Below are 19,072 nucleotides of genomic sequence, written 5' to 3' on the forward strand. Positions count from 1 at the left end.
ATGAGTTATTCATCAGCGGAAAAAATCACACACATTTATGTAATGTGACCCATCTGTAATGAGCTTGCATTCAGCAAGGAAATTAATGGATACCTTCACTTACATCAGTAATTCTTTCCAAGACTAATAACTTCAGTCGAAAAAGACATAAGTTGAGGTTAATTTTCTACTGATATATATATATATATATATTGTAAAATGAGGCAACTAAATTTCATTGAAGTTCAATTGCAATAATCTATTGTATTTAACGATCATAATTTATTGTGTTTATTTCTTCTGATGCTGAAGCACTAGCATAAAAAAATGGTATTGCCAAATATACAGGAGCATCCCTAAATTTTAGTCACCCTATTTTTTTCTTATTGAATCATCTCTTTAATGTGACTTGCACTGAAAAACATTTCCTTTGTAAGAATGTGACGTCAAAAGCCACCTAGCTTTGCTCAATGTGTAAAATGCTTTAATTGAAAAAAAAATTTTAAGACAAAATGACGTAAATACAGGATGATGTAAGTCGGACTGTTTACTATACCTTTTTTTTCTAAACCTATGTACAGTGGTACTTACATTGTATAAACATCATATACAATGTTTATACAATGTAAGTACCACTGTATAGTATAAACATCATATTTTAGGTTTGCTGCACTTACACTGTGATGCAGTGTGTATGTTTATTTTTTGTTTTGAAAACAATTTAGCAAACATTTTTAACAAATATTTGCCTGTAAAATGCAAATAATCAGTATTTAAATGGAAATTAAGTTTCATCCTGGAAAAATGATGCATATGCATTGATGTCCATGTAAGAGTTATTTTGGTAAATATGATATTTGAGAAAAGACTTTCTCTCAGCAAAGAATTGTCATTAGTAAGACTTCATTTTGTTCTCAATGTTTCCCCCTCTTTATCTTGCGAAAATGTTTTGGTGGACAATAGCAACAAAAACCTTGTCAGTTGAAGTATTTTGTTTTGTATAGTATTGAGCAATGGGCAAAATTGCCCAAGCTCTTCCACTCTTAGGGCGCCAATGATTGGTGATGATTAGTACAGTGTTAATCATACTACAATTATGTCACTTTCAAAGAGCAAGTTTCAAATAATCAGTCATTTTTAACATAAGCTACTTAGAACAAAATTTAAATTTTGACATATATGCAAGACAAATAAAATTTGTGACTCAATCCATAAAAAAATTTATCGGCAATGATGTTGACATGAACATTCATGTTCCATGAATTTTGGAAAATAGAAAATGATGTGAAGAAAACAATACAATGTTGAAGAAACTTTGAGATTCAATAAATTGGTATGAGATACATGCATTTTTTATACAGATGAATCTTCAGTAAATCTTCGAAATCTGTTTAATGGCCATCCTTTACACCTACTCAGAAATCCTTCACCATCAGACCCTATGTGTGAGATATATGGAGTAGAAAAAAATTTGAGTTTTGAATTTTTTCACAAGTAAACTTTACTATGGAATATCCTCTACATGTTATTGAAAATCTATCATATTTAACGCTAGTTCAGTTCTTGACAAATCCCAGTTATACCAAGTCAATGTGATAACTAGATTGGCACACAAAGTTTTCTACATGTAAAATTTTCTGATTTAATGGCAGTGTGTCTTCCAGCACAGAATTGGGTCATAAATCTAGGAAAAGTGAAAAAAATATTCATTATTTTTCTCGAGGGGAGAAACCATGTTCAGCCAGTGCCGTCTTAAGGCATGGGCCCACTCAGGCACCTCAAGAGAATAGGGGACCTCACAAAAATTAGATCTAGTTGAAATTTTTGAGACTGCCCTGTAGGGCCTCAAAAAAATCACTTGACCCGGGGGCCCCCATGTTACCCTCAAGACAGCCCTGTGTTCAGCTACTAAGAAATTTGGCGGGCGCTTATTGTTTTTTCCCCAATTTGTCAAGCTCTGTGCTAGTCTGACTTCATATTCCCATAAGCTGTGAGAAATAATATTGTTCAACCTATTTTCCATCATTGTCAGTGTTAAACAGATGTGCTGAGTAGAATATGCATTTCAGATTGTGTGCATTATAATGTTCAATTATCAAAACTAGAATGGCACAGAGATTGAAAAAGGTGATCATTAGGACTAAAAGTTTCACGACTGCATACTTTTTATGATTTTGCATATTTTGGTATATTTACACGATAGAGCATTTTTCATTTTTTCATGATTTTTAGATATTTTAATTCATATTGTTTGGAAATTGTGAAATATGCAGAATAATGTTCAATGTTAAATTGATTTTTTTCTGAAAGACTTACACCTGATTGAGATGAAAATGAGAGTAATCTTAGTAGTCAGAACATTTGTACATTCATCTTAGTGATGTTACTAATTCCTATTCATTCAAGCTGGAGATAAAATGTTCAGCACTAGACCTGTTGTGGGTCTTGTCCCCAAGGTTGGCTGGTGGTCTATCCAAGACCCTTTCCACTGTCCTCCAACCTCACAATAATAATGTGGCTGTAAATTGATTCATCATCCAATTGATTCTTGGCAGGCCATATAGATAAAAGTCCTGAATATCTTCACATTGTTCATTATTTTCTTTGGACAAAGTCATACATAAAGAAATACAGGCTCTTTGAACTTAGCAATATAGTCCATCTCTACCCTCTCGCCTATGCGATAATAAAATTTTCTTAGTTAAAGAAGGAGCATCAACCGACCTGTAAGTTCCTAAGCAAGTTCCCACATTGAGTCCACCTGTGTTACTTACTGTTTATGTGATAATATTTCTGTCAATTCCCATACAAAATATGAAAGACTGGGTAACCAAGCAGAGATGAAGTTCGGAAAGGAAATTCACATTCCTCTGTGGGGAATTAAACTACCTACCTCTCACTGTCCAGGCGAGTGCTCGACCATTCTACCATTGAGCAACACAGACATATTTTCTTTCCTTAGAACATATGTATGAATGCTAAACGGTACTGCACATGGACAGCCTCCTAGCTCTTGCAACGTTAGTCCCCAGATGACAACATATAGGGAGAGAAACTATGTTACCCTCTGCTGTGTTAATATGAAGTACAAAAGCCTGGAAAGCCAAGCGGTGATGAAGTTCTGCATGTTGCCATCTGGGGGTTAACATCGTAAGAGCTATTATCTGAGCTAGGAGGCTGTCCATGTGCAGCCCTTTCAACATCCATACATATGCTCTAAGGAAAGAAAATATCTGTCCTCTGTAACTCAATGGTAGAGCACTTGCCCAGCGAGTGAAAGGTTGGTGGTTTGATTCTCCACAAATGTGAATTTTCCTTCTGAATTTAATCTTCATCTCTGATTGGTTATCCAGGCTTTTGTACTTTGTATGAACAGTGAAGAGTGACGCCATTTCTCTCTATAGCTTTGTGGCAGTTTGTAAACTGAAGAATTAGTCTAGGCAACAATTTTTTTTTAATGATATAAATTACGTCAATACTCCTCATTTTCACATTTTTATGCTAAAATTAATGATAACTGAAATAAAAAAGAAAATCTGGTCATTTTTTTTCTGCTTTATATTTTATCATAAGATGTATTTTTAGTTTTTTAGGTCATAAAAATCATGGCTCTAGTGATCATAAATGTTCATCATAAAACTATGATTCATAGCAAGGCTGTAAAAGAAGCTTTTATGTATTTCCACTATATTGCATTCAAGAAACTGCACATGTGTTAGAAATATTACTGCAGAGAGTAAATTTGAAAGAGTATGAGCAATAACGAAGCCAAGTGAAGCATACCGTAACATTTGATAAGACATATACAGTATAACAGTTGATTGGTAATCAAATTTGATCAGGATGGAATGATAATTTGTGAACTCACCTAGTTTGAATGACCAACGAAGCAATAATGCGATCCCAATCACAAAGACTATGGCGAAAAAAATTATTCCCAGCACATGGCCCATGTTGGTATCTGAAATTATTAATGTAATGATGAGGAACTTTAATAACTCAAAATACATGCAAAACGCTCTTAAGAATAAAACAGACAAGAGCCCAAAAATTTCAATTTTGCTAATAATTTCGCTGTTAGCCATTCAATTCAAGGTTAATGCTGAATATAATAATGAACTATTGGAATTTTTTCTTTAATTTTCTGATGTTATAAAAATCTATATCATTCTTTGAAATCATTTTTTATTTTTTGTTGATTCATGCAACTCATCAATGCACTTGATACATACAAAATAATTATACAAATACTTACCAACTCGTTCTGATGAAACGTAGAAACCATTTGTATGAACACTTTCACAACGATCCTTCAAAGTGTAGATTGTGATATGAACATGATAATACCCAATGTCTACATCCTGGAATTCAGTGTGCAGTGTTTCATTGTCTGATTCATGTTCCAATGATTTTTGTGAAACAATGCTAATTCCATTATCCTCTGATACCAGAGATACCTCATATTTTTGTACACCATAAAACAGTGGTGCTTTTGAAAAATGCACAGATACTTTTTTAGTTTCCAAACTTGACAGGAACACCAATATCAGAGGTTTCCATGTGCATACATCTTCTGGCTCTGCAATGGAGTTATTAATTAATTAAACCTAAGAAAGCAAATTTGTGTGGACATTGCAATCACATGTAAGAAAAATTATGCATACAAAAAATTGTTTTAAAATTGTTTTCTATGTTAGGTGAAGTCACTAAAAGTTTTTGAATCGACACTTTTTAAAAGATGATTTGAACTGAGTTTTCACCTCATTGGTTTCAATCACTTTTAAAGTGATATCCTTAAAACAATGCGCTGATTTCAGCTTTTCTGTTACTGCTTTTAATTCTTTTGAAGAGAGCCTTCGTGTTGCCCTGAATTTCTTTGTGTCAAATTCATACTCTCAAGTATCGTTTAATTTTAGGAAGTATCACAGACACATTTGGCCAAATTGGATTGGTTCAAAAAGGGACCAATTAAGTGTATTTCACAGCGAAATGTGTAACCTATTGTTAACGAAAACTGCTGCATTTGAACGACACAGTGAATTATTGTGAACATTCCAGTTCCTAACCTACAAGAAGCTGCCATTTTGACCCACCCATCTTAATGCATGAGCCCATCCGGCCATTGCTTAGGGCAGAGATCTTCAACCTTTCACACAGACATTGAGGACAAAATTTTAACTTTCTATGAAGCCCGCGGGCCACCACAAGTAAGTCATATGGCAGTATTCATAACTGTGCATGCATTTGGAACCCTGGGGCCAGGGCCAGGTTGTCCCATGAGTTAAGACAGCTCTTCCAGTAGGCAATCAAAAATTGAGAAAATATTACAAGAACGTGTGTATTGAAATGTTCAGTTTCTTTCGATTCAAGATATTTCGTGTGCCTTCCCTGTCTCTATCCAATGTGCGTTCAACACAGAAAAAAGATAACAAACATCTGTGGTCCGCCTTCAAAGAAAGGCCTTGCGTACGTTCCTACCCAATCCACCCTGATTCTTTTTGTTCATTTAGGCCGGGGTATTATCACGCTATAAAAGTTTGATAAAAGAACGTTTACAAAACTTTAAAAAAACCAATAAGCCTACTGTTTACATTCGCTCGAATAAGCAACAAGAAAAGCCATCGAGTTTCTCATAATTTAGTTATAAAAAACATGGCTCACAAGGTCATAGGTCAGCTTCCCTGCCTAGCTTAGGCCTTTTTATTTTCTAAGTACGAGTTGGGGAATTTTTTTTGGTTCACATCTTTCGTTTTAGTATATTCTACAATTCCTTCTTGAAAAAAAAAATATTGTTTGTCATTTTATCCAGAGCAGAAATTGGATGACGCAAATTGGAAATGGTTATTTTTCTCCCTTGTCACTCGTAGGATTTAAACCCAAGCCTGTTGAACCAGTGGTTGGGGCTTCAATAGTTTGGTTATCATGTGACTCAGGGCCGCAACTAGATGCTTGATTACCCGGGGCAAGCGTGCATTTTGACGCCCCCTTATAATGTTGAAGGAGAGGTTACAGGATGAAATTTGCGCCCCCCTCGGGTGTAGCTCCCGGGGCACGAGACCCGCCTGCACTCCCCTAGTAGCGGCCCTGATGTGACTAGAAAGAAAAACATCGTTTCTTATATCATCAATCATTGAATACATCCAATAGACTCACCTATCGCTGAAACATTTGGCAAGTACATTAAATACTGAAGTACTTCATTCAAAGGAAGAGCTTTTGCTGTGATCACAAATGAGTAGATTCCTGCTTCACCCAACGAATGAAGGCAGTCATAATATAAAGAAACCTTCAAAGATATTCAAATAGAAAATGTTACTGTAATTACCATCCAAAAAATGTAAAAACAAATCGAATATTATTCCCGACATTGTGGCGAAAAATAAAGTATAAAAAAATTAAAAAATCAAAATTTTCCAAATATATCGAAATTTTTTTTTTTTTTTCAAAGATGTTTGGTGTTATTTTACAGTTGCGCCATGCCCATTTGAAGCTTCTGTCCTACATATATAGCACAATGGTTAAATTTAGTGCGCACTGGGTAAATCATATATGGTTACCAAATACTACGTTTGTAATAAAGGTCATACGTCATTTAAAAATAACTTGACTAAAATTTCGATTAATCGAACAACTGAATAGAAATTTCAAAAGATTTTCCCACCACCTAGAAATTTTTTTTTTGAAAATTTTAATATAAAACAGACGAAGTAATTAGGAGAAAATAACGTAAAATAAAAAAAAAATGAAAATAATATAATCAAAGAAAATACTTTTTTCCTTTCGATGCGTGCAGCTTTACTAAAATCGAAGATCCTGTAAACTGTTCGGTTGGCTGTGGGGTCGCCAACTTCAATGTAGAATCCATTTATTTCTAAACAAAATATAAAAGATGGATTTAGGAAATTTACAGTAGCCGCCGCTTATAAGAATTATATTTTGTTCAGTCACTTTGATTCTCATGAGCGGTTGATTCTTATATCCGAAATTTTTTTTTTCTGTTACTCTTCCTGTTAACACTGGAGTACGCAGGGGGTGAAGGGGGCCTTCGGGCCAGATTATGATACTTTTAAAGTAAACATCGAAAAAAATCCTAAATTTCTTATTGAATATTTTTAATTTTAAATTAGTTTACCTTTAAACATCTATAGTTGTCCTTAGACATCGTTCATTTTTAGTGTAGACCAGTGATTCCCAACGTCGGCATTATGCCCCCTTGAGGGCGATGGAATGTTCCAGGGGCGGCGGTAGAAGCTACGGGTATAACATAGGATCCTATGGGTTAGATTGTGTTGGGGGCGATGGGAGAAAAAAATTATGAGGAAGGGGACGATGCGACAAAAAAGGTTGGGAAACTGCTTTTTGTTCCATCTCCCACTTCTTCAGAATCTTATTTTAATCATCGCCTCCCTCCACAACTCAAGTCAAACCATAGGATCCTATATTATACCCGTAGCACCCTCTGGACCTTTCTATTGCTCCCAGGGGGGCGATATTGCCCACTTTTGTAAACACTGCTCTAGACACACACACACAGATTCCTTATCAGTAACTTCTTTGACAAATGACCACCATTTTTGTTTTTTTAAATAAATCTCTTGCGGATAAGGCCCCTTTCACACGGAGCGGATGCGGAAGCGGGTCCGCATACCCTTTCACACGAGCACTGAAGATGCGGGTGTTTCGCCCGCATCTTTAGGTTGAAATTCGTGCATAAAAACTATTTTTTCGCAATTTTTGTAACTGTTTTTCTCCTTCACCCCTGATTCAGTGCCCATATGCAGCCTAGAGGTATTCTTTGGTGGTTTAGTCTAGAGCCACATAGAATATGGGAATAAAGATGTCTTCATTCCGATCCTCACAAGTAGTCGATGGGAGAAAATGTCTTCAAATATTTTCAAAAGATTTTGAAAACAAATCTGTCTTTCCGGAAAAATACGAAAGAAAAATTCCAAAAACATCCAATGTTCGAAAAATCCAATCCAAAAACATCAAAAACTAATATGTTCCTAAAAAAAAAATTCAGGAGATATCAAAGAATTTGCAAGTAGAAAAAAAGGGGAGGGGTGGGGACGTTCAAAATGTCTGTGCTTAGAAATATTCACATCACAATTCTGTCTTAGGCCGGGATTACAGTATAAAAGTTTTATAAAAGTTAGTTTATAAAACTTGAAAAATGCAACTGATAGGCCGATCAGTTAAGTTCGCTCGAATGTAACAGATGTGTTTATTGATTACATTTTTCAAGTTTTATAGTGTAATATCAGCATTAGGCCGGGATTACACTATAAAAGTTTTGTAAAAGCTCTTTGATAAAACGTGAAAAATTCAACCAATATTATCTTATTGGTTGAATTTTTTGAATGCAACATGTGTGTGCGTGTGTGTGCACCGGTTGCATTTTCTGGAATGCAACCGATGCGCCTATTGGTTGAATTTTTCAACTTTCATAAAAGTTCTTTTATAAAACTTTATAGTATAATCCCGGCCGGATTACACTATAAAAATTTTATAACAATTATTTAAAAAAAAGCAACTAATAAATTTATCGGTTGCATTAGAGCAAATGCAACCGATAAATTTATTAGTTGCTTTTTTTCAAGTTTTATAAAATAACTTTCATAAACCTTTTATAGTGAGATCCCATCCTTAGATTAGTCACTTCTTAAATATAAAATTTCATTTTTTAAGTTTATAGACTGAATATCGTGTAAAATAAACTTGTAGGTATCGGGGGAACCACCAAAAATATTCAAGTCTTCAAACGACTTAATCCGGCCCTGAGTGAACACCGTACGTGGATAACGTTGTTTAATAAAAGTATTTTTTTTAAAGTTTAAAAAAATTAACAGATTAAAAATTTAAAAAAATAACAAATATTTAAAATAATATTTCAGATATTTTTAAATAATTTTAAAAATTTAAAAAGAAAAAAATTAAAATTTTTAAATTAAATTTGAAAGTTATTAAAGTATGTAGTCAATTAAATATTCGTAATGAACAGAACGGCTTATCATTTTTGTTCCGTCAGTGGCCCTTGTTGGCAGGTTTTATTGTATAAAATTGTAAAGTATGGACAAAAGGCAGTTAAAGTTGCTATATCTCAATCTCAGAACGAAACAAAGGGATAGACGTATGTAGGTACATTATATTAATGAGCAGGGACCATCATATGGTGTTTTATGATGGTCATTTTATCATTATGGCAAATAATTAAAAAAAAATCCGTGAAAAATCACCTTCAAAAAGTACCCAAAGATGCGGACGAATTCGCTCCGCATCCGCATCGTCTGAATAGCTCCGAATAAACCTATTGTCAAAACTTCTATGTGCGGATGCGGAGCCCGCACTTAGGTTTTGACACATGCGGACGACGTCCGGACCCGCATGAACATTTCCTAGGTGCGGAGATTTTTCGGCTCGTCTGAAAGGCGCAGTATATTCCAATTGTTAAAACTTCTTCCGGACCCGCATCCGCTCCGTGTGAAAGGGGCCTAAGTTCTGTCATTCACGGAAGGAAGCACTTTACTACAAAGCTTTAATTTTTAATGTTTTTTGTTTTTTTGAGGGGGGGGGGGAGGGGAGAGAAAGACAATAGTCAATATGGGCTTAGTTTTATTACAAAGGTAAAAGTGACAATAAATAGTCCTCCAAATAATCTTGTGAATAACCAAAAATATTCTATACAAGTTCCCACTCATGCAAAATTCCCACGCTTGCATTCACGCAAAAATCCCACAATTTCAATGCATGTTGTTACATTTTGAAACAAACGCTGTTTTTGTATCAACAAATGTTGTCTTATTTGAACTATACATTTTTTTTTAAATTTATTTCTTGATAGCATTTTAAAAATTAAATATTTTTTAGAACGGATTGCGTGTGACTTTTGCATTAATAAAAGTCTTGCCACCCCCCCCCCCGGCTCATTCACCTCGGATTGGGTAGAAATTTTCCTCTTATTATTATTACTTTCTATTTTTTCTCGATCTTGTAGCTCTGACTTGGAAGCCCATGCGGCCGAACGTGTTGCACCGCCCCTGGACAAAAGCTTTTGTTTCCGTCCATTGAAAACTTTTTGGCAATCAATTTACAAATTTCGAACGTTTGGCGTCTTTTTTTGGTTAGAATTAGCAATGCCCTGTACTATTGCTGTATGTTTAGGATCTTAATTTACCGACGTATTTTTCGCGATTTAATATGGTCACCCACAATTAAGGGATAACGTGAAAAATAAATCGCAGATTTTTTCGGGAGCTGATAAGAAATTTCAAAGCTACAATATGTAGGTGTAAAATATTCAAGTTTAATCAGTGGTTCTCAACCGGAGACGCTCCGTGGAGCCCTTGGGGCTCCACGCACATCTCGGCTCCACGTGTGCTCGAGGAAATTAAAATAAACCACTTAATTTGAAAAATAAAAGAAACAGGCCTGCGGGCTCCGCGTGTCAAAAACGGTTGAGAACCGCTGGTTTAGAGAATCGAAAGAAACTGAAAATTAATAAGGACAATTAAAGAAAAAAAATTTACCTGTCGAACGTGATATCAATGATATGTTTATCGCAGATTCATGGTGTGTTTGTTCAGGATCATACTTTCTTTCATATGGTAACACAGACACTTGGAAATTTGCATCTTTTTCATATAACGGATATGTTACGGGAAATGCAGTCCATTCGTCGTCGATATCAAAGTCGAAGCTTGCTGAAAGTTAATCAGTGGGGAAATTACCTCGATTGATTTTTCTCATTAGAAATTCAAATACATACTGTCAAATCAAATCATTTTTTGGAAGTTATCGAAACTAATACAATGTATTCAAGTAATGATTAAAATGTGTGTTAATAAATGGGAGGAGCTTGGGTAATAAGAAAATTTTTTTAGAAACTATGATAGTTGTGGAGGGCTTGGATCTTATAGCCATTACAGAATCTTGGGCAAACGATGGGGATGAATCTTTCTTACACATCTCAGGATACGATACTTGTTCGAGAAATAGATATGATAGGAAAGGGGGTGGAGTGTTGATATACGTGAAATCCTGTTTGAAGGCTAGAGAGTGTAACGTGCAGAGAAGTGATATTGAAACCATATGGGTTGAACAAAAGACGTCATAAACTTATTGTTGGGGTTTGTTACAATCCACCGATTAGGGATCAAAACTACATTGCCAAATTGCATGATGAAATTTCCTACATGTGTAAGCGTAACAGGGTTCTCATACTAGGGGATTTCAATTGCCCAGGTATTGATTGGGAGAACCTTTCATCTGGAAATCAGTATGAAAGAGACTTTCTTAAGTTGGTGCTCGAAAATGTTTTGTATCAGCAGGTATCAGAAGCCACTAGGGGTACTGCTATTTTGGATTTAGTTCTTACTAGTTCTGAGGATCTAATTGAACATGTTTTGGTGGGGGAAGAATTTTCTTCCAGTGATCATCATATCGTCAGATTTCACTGTAACTTTTCCTCGGATAAGGTTGATAACGAAAGACTGGTTCCTTGTTTTCGGAGAACTAACTTTGATGTTTTGAGAGGAAGGTTAGCGGAAATTTTCAAAGACCGGTTGGAATCAGTAGGGGTGGTAAGTCAATGGGAAGAATTTAGTACGAAGCTGCCCTCTGTTTTGCACGACGTCCTACCCTTTGTTCGAAAAAAGCGTGTTTGTACATCGCACCCTCTATGGATCACGGATAGCGTGCGGAACCTTTATCTTGAAAAGAAACGAGCATTCAGAGTGTATAAAAGTGGACGAGGTGACCTATCATTGTTTACTGATAAAAGAAGACTGATGAAGAAAGCGATAAGGGATTGTAAAAAGAAAGTTGAATCTAGGTTGGCAGATAACATTGGCTCTGACCCAAAATCATTTTTTCGATACGTCAATAATGGATGTAAGGGGACAGTTGGTCCCCTCTCGATAGGAGGCCTAGGGTAGAGAGCAATGTAGGCATGTGTAGTGCTTTCAATGACTTTTTCGCGTCGGTTTTTAATGGATATAATGATATTCGATATACGGGTGTTGCATGGGGTAATAAAACCCTCAACGATATTCAAGTAGAAGACGTGGAGGTCCTAAATCTTCTAAGAAATGTATGTGCAAGCAAAGCACCAGGACCAGATGATATCTATCCCAGGATCCTCAGGGAATGTGCTAATGAATTGTTGGGGCCAGTCGCACAGATATACAGAAGTAGTATTGCTGAGGGTATCGTCCCAAGAGATTGAAAACTTGCTAACGTTGTTCCGATATTTAAGAAGGGTAGTACAGAAGCGGTGTCAAATTATCGTCCAGTGAGTTTGATGAGCTCCCTCTCGAAAATTTTGGAGATTATCATCAAAAGGCAGTTTGTGAAGTGGATAGACGAGAATAATGTATTGTCGGATAAGCAGCATGGGTTCAGGAAGGGGAAGTCATGTGTAACTAACCTCCTTTGCTTCTATGATCACGTGACTAAGGCTTTGGGTAAGAGCAAAAATGTAGACGTTGTTTACCTTGATTTCCAGAAGGCATTCGATCGGGTCCAACATGGCGAACTCTTGAAGCGTGTACACGAGATTGGAATTGGGGGCAACTTGCTGAATTGACCAGACCAGACCAGCATAAGATTTTTTCCCCCATGCCCAGCCCAAAGGGAATAGAATCGTGGTTAAGAGATAGGTTGCAACGAGTTATGGTGAACGGGGAATTCTCTGGTTGGACATACGTCACAAGTGGAGTTCCTCAGGGAAGTGTCCTTGGCCCCATACTTTTTTCACTTTTTATAGATAAACTCGATCAGGGTATCGATGGGGTTACTAGCAAATTCGCAGACGATGTGAAGCTAATGGGGGTAATCGGGAATGAAAGCGATAGGGGAGTTGCTCCAGACCAACTTAAACAGGATTGCAGCATGGGCAAATGAATGGAGCATGACGTTCAGCGTTGATAAGTGCATGGTCGCTCATTTTGGTTCGAACAACCCACGGTTCTCTTTCGAGTTGAATGGTGTCACTATCCCGGATGCAACTAGGGTCACAGATTTGGGAATTCTCATTGACGAGCGCCTTAGGTTTTCTGAACATTGTTCAGCGGTGGTCAAAAAAGCGAATAGAATGCCTGGTCTCATTTTCAAAAAGGTCTCTTCGCGTTCTCCTAAAGTCATTCTTCCGATTTTTCGAGGCTTAGTTCGTCCTGGGCTGGAGTATGCTGTAAGGTTTTGGAGACTATACCTACAGAGGGACATAGACTTGGTTGAAGGGGTGCAGAGAAGAGCTACGCGTGTCCGTATTGGCACACAGATCTTGAGTTATGAAGAGAGACTTCATTTTTTGAATATGTTTACATTGGATAAACGCAGGTGTCGAGGAGATATGAAAGAAGTGTTCAAAATTTTCAATGGGATGGATAGGATGGACCATGAACTTTTAGTGCACCGCCAATCGACTGCTTTTACAAGGGGACACTAGCATCGACTTGCATTGGACAATGCAAGGTTATGGTGTCGCAGGGAATTTTTCTCTAATAGGGTTGTTAATAAATGGAATAGCTTACCCCCGGAGGTAGTAAATTGTAACACAATTGACACGTTTAAAAAGAAATATGATAAACATGTTGGGGTAAATCGAGAAGCTATCCATTCTTAGAATAAGACAACCATAAGTATTCTTTATGGGCATTGTATAATATTTTATCATGTGTATATATTGTTTATAGTTTTTGTTATTTGCATTTTTAATTGGGTTGCTGTACTTTTTAAATATATGACATCCATATTTTTATGGGCATCTTTTTCTCAAGCACCTCGTTGGGCGTTTTGCCTGTTGTGGCGTTGTATTTGTATAAATGAAGAAAAAAAGTTTTATAAAAATTCGAAAGAGCTTTGTATAAAAAGCAAATGTGATTATGTCTGTTTCTATTCAAGGAAATAGATTGATACTTCAAATTTCATGTTACCTGAATTGTTGTACACTTGACAAGTGTTTGCTGTAGAACCAACCTGAAAAAGAAAAATGAAGAATATGAGCACATGTCGAGAGTTTCAGGTACACATATGTAATTACTAATTACAATCGAACCCCATTAACACAAAGTTAAAAAAAACCACACACACAGATTATTTCGCGCTAACCAATAAAACAATCAGACGTTTCTATCGTTTTAGTTCTTGTAGGGCGTAACCCGGAAACTGAAGGAAAATGCCCCCCCCCCCCATTTTTTTTTTATGCTTGTTTTATAAAGCATTTTGTATCCTTTACCAAATACGTGGAGCCATTTTGTGAAAGAAATAAGAACATTTGATGCCTACTCGAAATTTTTAGGTACAATAACAATTTTAATGTACCGAAAATGCGATTCAGTCAATAGACAAGCGCGGTATGTATCGTGAAAATCGGCGTACAAACTATAGCCTAATAATTTTTTGGAGGCTTTGGTACAAACCCAACTAAGATACCGATTTCGAGAAAAAAATTTTTTATATATAGTTCGTATATAGTCACAGAACTTGAGTGAATTTACACAAATATACTGTTTGTTAAAACAGTTTTACCTTTTAGTAAAACTAATTCCCAAAGTGTGCCATGGCAGTGGAAGCAGTGATGACGGATTAATGAAATTTTTTTTGAGCGGTGGAGGGGGAGCAGTTGCAAAGCTTCCTAGATGTACTAGTATCTAGGAGGCTTTGGCAGTTGGCTTGAAGACGAAACAAACCGGGTGGCCTGAGGGTATATCCCCCAGAGAATATTTTTTTTTGCTCACGGAAGGGGGAGATCGCTTTCTCCGCACTTCCTTTTACTCCGTCAGGGACTGTATGGTGGTGCCCGACAGGCGCAGTGGTAAGATGCTCGTCTTCCACTATGAAGGTTGTCGTCAAGATCCATGGGTTCGAATCCAACGAAAGAACATTATTCAGAGGCAACTTCTTTACCAACTGAACCTGGGGTGACTGCCGATAGATGGCGCCTTTATTTCTCACCCAACTCCACTTGGTTTAAAATTTCCTGGCGATATATATAGGGTTACAAGATTCACAAACGGTGAACACTGAGTTTGCGTATAGCACGCACATACGCAGTGAACCGCCCCCCCCCCCAAACAAGGAGCCTTTATCTGCTTATAGTTAGGATGGTATATAGCAGAGTTCCCACTTGTCCTACTTTTTGGTAAAATGTTCTACTTTCTAGATTTTGTCCTTTCTATAGGTATTTCCTTACATTTCCAAATTTTTTACCAAATCTTGTCAACAAAATTTGTGTAACTTTTGGTTAAACATATTGCCAGATAATACAAATGTAGTAGATTGCAATTAAAGACAAAAAAAATATGCTCATAGCAACATGAGGGGGTATAACTCATACCACCTCAGTTCGGGCGATGGGAGATTTACCAAAAACGGGACATTTTTGTCTCGAAGTTGGGAACCACAGAAAACCAGCTGACCACCACTGTGGTGAGGTTCGAACCCGGGTCGTCGCAATGCGAGTCTGTCACTATGACCACTCGATCACCACAGCGGCTTTTAGGAAGCCTGTGTTAATTGAGTTGCTTCTTCAATTGTTTCTAACAAAATTAAAAAAATAAAAAGCAGTATATTACAGTGCCGCTGTGGTGGCCGAGTGGTCATAGTGACGGACTCGCATCGCGGGTTCGAGCCCCACCGTCGCCACAGTGGTGGTCGGCTGACGTTGGTTTTCTGTGGTTCCCAACTTCGAGGCGCAAATGCGAGCCGATCTCCCCGTTAAAAAGTCTCGCCACAGAGAGCAACAGGCTTACAAACAGTACAAATATTCAGTCACTACACATCACTCACTTCACTTCTGAGATATAGATAGCAGCACTGAAAAATCATACACAACACTAGATACGCACTCAGACTGTTAGGTACACAAACTTACAATTCCGGCACAACTCGCTAGGTAGTAAATTGCCTATGGCGATAGACCTGAGTTTTGCTCGGTATGAAAAAAAAAAGTATATTACAGTGCCGTAACGAGCCATTAGTGCAAGAATATGCATTTAGGCGTCTTCTGGCCACCCTTCCAAGTGGGCCCTGTGCGGGTGCACTTACCTTGTTACGGCACTGGTACATATCATTCTGACTTTATTTTTAATTCTTTCGTAAACACGTTTATTTATTTTTTTTCTTCAAAAATATACCCAGAAAAAATAACGCACATCTACAAACAACGCCAGATTTTAAAAAAGTGTTAAAGGATAGGTAAACGCTGTGTAAAGTTCATATATTCGTGCGCTAAAACATGATGGCATGTAAACGTGATAGAAGCATTTGTCTTTTACTTCTCCTGCATTCTTTATAGGGGCCTACACCGGGGACACTATATAAGAAAGATCACGGAAAATGTTTTTTTACTATCCGCGATACGCACTAGAACCACCCAATCATAAATAGGTGTCCGCGGATATGGCAGTTCACGTAACGAGAAACGAAAGTTCTTTGAAACGAATGATGATTACGGCCTCGACTGAAGCGTGTTACGAAAGTGAAATTCCCTTTCATTCCGGCTGACCTTCATAAAATATTGTGTTGCGTACGTACTATGAAAAAAAAAAAAACTGAAACTAAAAGAGTTGAAACATAAAACCTGTTTTTTCCTTCAGCAAGAAACACAAGCCGCTGCGTTTTCTAGCAAAAAGCAACCTAATGCAACAAGAAATACATACTACAGCTGTACTTATTTACTTATTTATGCATGAGCAAAGATTTCAAAGACATGAACCCCAGAATGAAGTGTACGGGAATTTTCCATAGAACCGACATCGTGTCCTCTACATATTTGGGGACAATCTTCGTACAACTGAATTCGAATCTATAAAGGAATCATGGCTGAACTTGAACAATTTTCTCTACAGGAATAAATATATGTTACGGTGAATGTGATAAATCGGTTATTATACAGAATAACCGGTTATTATGTATTGCGTACTTATCAATCACCTTGGCGAGTTTAATAAATTTATCACTTTTTACCCTTTATCGCCTTTATCTGCGATTATGCATAATACCCTGGTGTAATTGGTGAATTTGATATAAAAGGGGAAAAAATCCAAAATGAGTCTAGTTGTGTGATGAATATAGTCGGACCTCGATATAAGCAACAAATAAGATAACAAAAAATTTTACGATCGCAGCCCAATATAATAATACATGTATGAATTATTATCATGTATAGCATCATATAGTGCGATTTATCATGTTTACTAACGACGTTGCACTTGGGTATTAAGCGTAATCGCCGGTAAACGTGATAATTTTTTAACTCTTATTAAATTTACCAACGACACTTAGGTACTATGCGTAATCGCCGGTAAAAAGAGATAAATTTAGAGAAATTTATCAAACTCACCAAAATGTTTTGGTAAGTATGCATAATAACTACAAATATATATATATATATATTTAAAGAAACGAAGTGATTTCATTATGGAGAAGCTTGATGTACGCAGGACTGTCTTCTGAAAACAGACTTCTTTCCCAAGTTAGGAAAACAAATGTTAAAGTATAATCGAATTATATGCTGAATCGCACTCTCAATAACAAAATTGATGAAGAAACGGAAGAGAACCATAATGAATAATACACATCAACGACGTGGAGCAGGTTCATACGCAAGACCTATACCTTTAAGAGAGTGGGCATGCAGGCGGACGGGAAAGAGGAAAAGCACAGGAAATCACAACAAAGATTTTGATTAACTGACCTTAAAAGACAATTAGCATTTCAAATATAAAAGAAATCAGTTTGAATAGAAATCCAAGATATTTCCAACTTTGTCAATTCTTTTTAAAATATATTTTTTTAATTACCTCCCTGCGTACGCTTCTAATTAGAAACATGTTTCTTGGGAACCATAGGCACCGGAACCTGAGGGGGGGGGGGGTCTCAGATAATTTAAGTGTCTTCCCAATCTCCTAATAAATTTTGTGAGGGAGTTGAAGCCCCTCCGCCCTTTAGGGGTATGCAGATGAAATTTTTAATTTTTTTTTAAAAATTAAAGAGGCGCCGAAATGAAGAAAACATTGGGGGGGGGGGGTGGAAGTTTTTGGTCGTCCCGTATATACGGGACTCACGCACCTACGCTGGAGAGGAAGGTGCACTGCATTGTTTTTCAGCAATTTCTGGGCTGCAAAATTTATTGGCGGGGGGGGGGGGAACCGGGAGCCTTCAAATGGTGTCAGTCCCTAGGTTCTTGCACCTATGACTATGAGGTCTTTTTCCATAAGAAAGAAGATGGGCGATTGACAATAACTGTCTCAGTCAAGTTAATTTGTATTTATTTGCTTCTTTTCAGTGTTTTACAGAAAAATGATCGACAGTGATTTTTGCATATAAAAGTTAACTGAAAAAAAACAATAGAACTGACCTGAGGACTGCAATCACCGACGTCTTCTTTACACAGATCCTGTGAGAAAAAATTCTTGCCGGCACCACACTGTGTTGAATGCAAACAATAACAAACGAACACCGCAATCAACAAACAAAAACTATCATTATAGAACCCCAGTGACATGATCTCAGGCACTCAATTGGCCCGTTTGCTCTCTCAAGTTAGGCCATTTACGTTGAGTGCAGGTGGACCTGGGTTAGAGCTACTGGAAATACCCTTTATAGGCACCTCACCCTGGGTCATTTCACCGTCGATACGCAATAAACGGGAATAACGTGGCAGTCGATTTTCCACACTTTGGGACTGCTGCTGCCATCTGTGTGAAGAATTAGGCAAGTAACTTGGAATACCGTAACACCTGAACGGCAAGCCGTTCCAACGGAATTCATGTGGGGAGGGGGGGGGGGGGCGCAGCAGAATTTTCTTCTCGGGCGGGGCTGTACGCCAGTGCAAAGCAAGTGCAGTGCACTTTCTGCTGCCCTCGAGCATACAATTCCTTTTTAATACGAACAAGAGGGAGAGGAGAGCCGTCGTATAAAATTTTATTTTAAGATGAAAATATCCGGATTGAAAATATGAGCCGATGAAGGTTGCTCACGCCAGTTACCAAGGAATCCTCATCAGTGTCATCCTAACACATGGTCCTACCCAGACCATGGGTTAGGAGAGAGAGAGAGAGAGAGAAGGGGGAGAGTCTCACAAAAATTAAAA

General features: G+C 37.2%; 1 protein-coding gene across 1 annotated transcript; it reads right to left on the minus strand.

Moving 5' to 3' along the window:
• Nucleotides 1–1,175: 1,175 nt before the first annotated feature.
• Nucleotides 1,176–18,623, minus strand: LOC149075774 (uncharacterized). The gene is made up of 8 exons (XM_089243284.1): nt 18,338–18,623; nt 13,911–13,953; nt 10,506–10,679; nt 6,750–6,850; nt 6,133–6,265; nt 4,235–4,558; nt 3,848–3,940; nt 1,176–1,418 (listed from the first exon to the last, which is right to left on the minus strand). The coding sequence occupies exons 1-8, from the start codon at nt 18,482–18,484 to the stop codon at nt 1,333–1,335; spliced, it is 1,101 nt and encodes a 366-aa protein (XP_089099410.1). The 5' UTR covers nt 18,485–18,623; the 3' UTR covers nt 1,176–1,332.
• Nucleotides 18,624–19,072: the final 449 nt, after the last annotated feature.

This window comes from Pholcus phalangioides, unplaced genomic scaffold (assembly GCF_987345545.1).
Source record: "Pholcus phalangioides strain wild (caught in Gottingen) unplaced genomic scaffold, Ppha-v1.0 ptg000015l_1, whole genome shotgun sequence".
Taxonomy (NCBI): Eukaryota; Metazoa; Arthropoda; class Arachnida; order Araneae; family Pholcidae; genus Pholcus; species Pholcus phalangioides.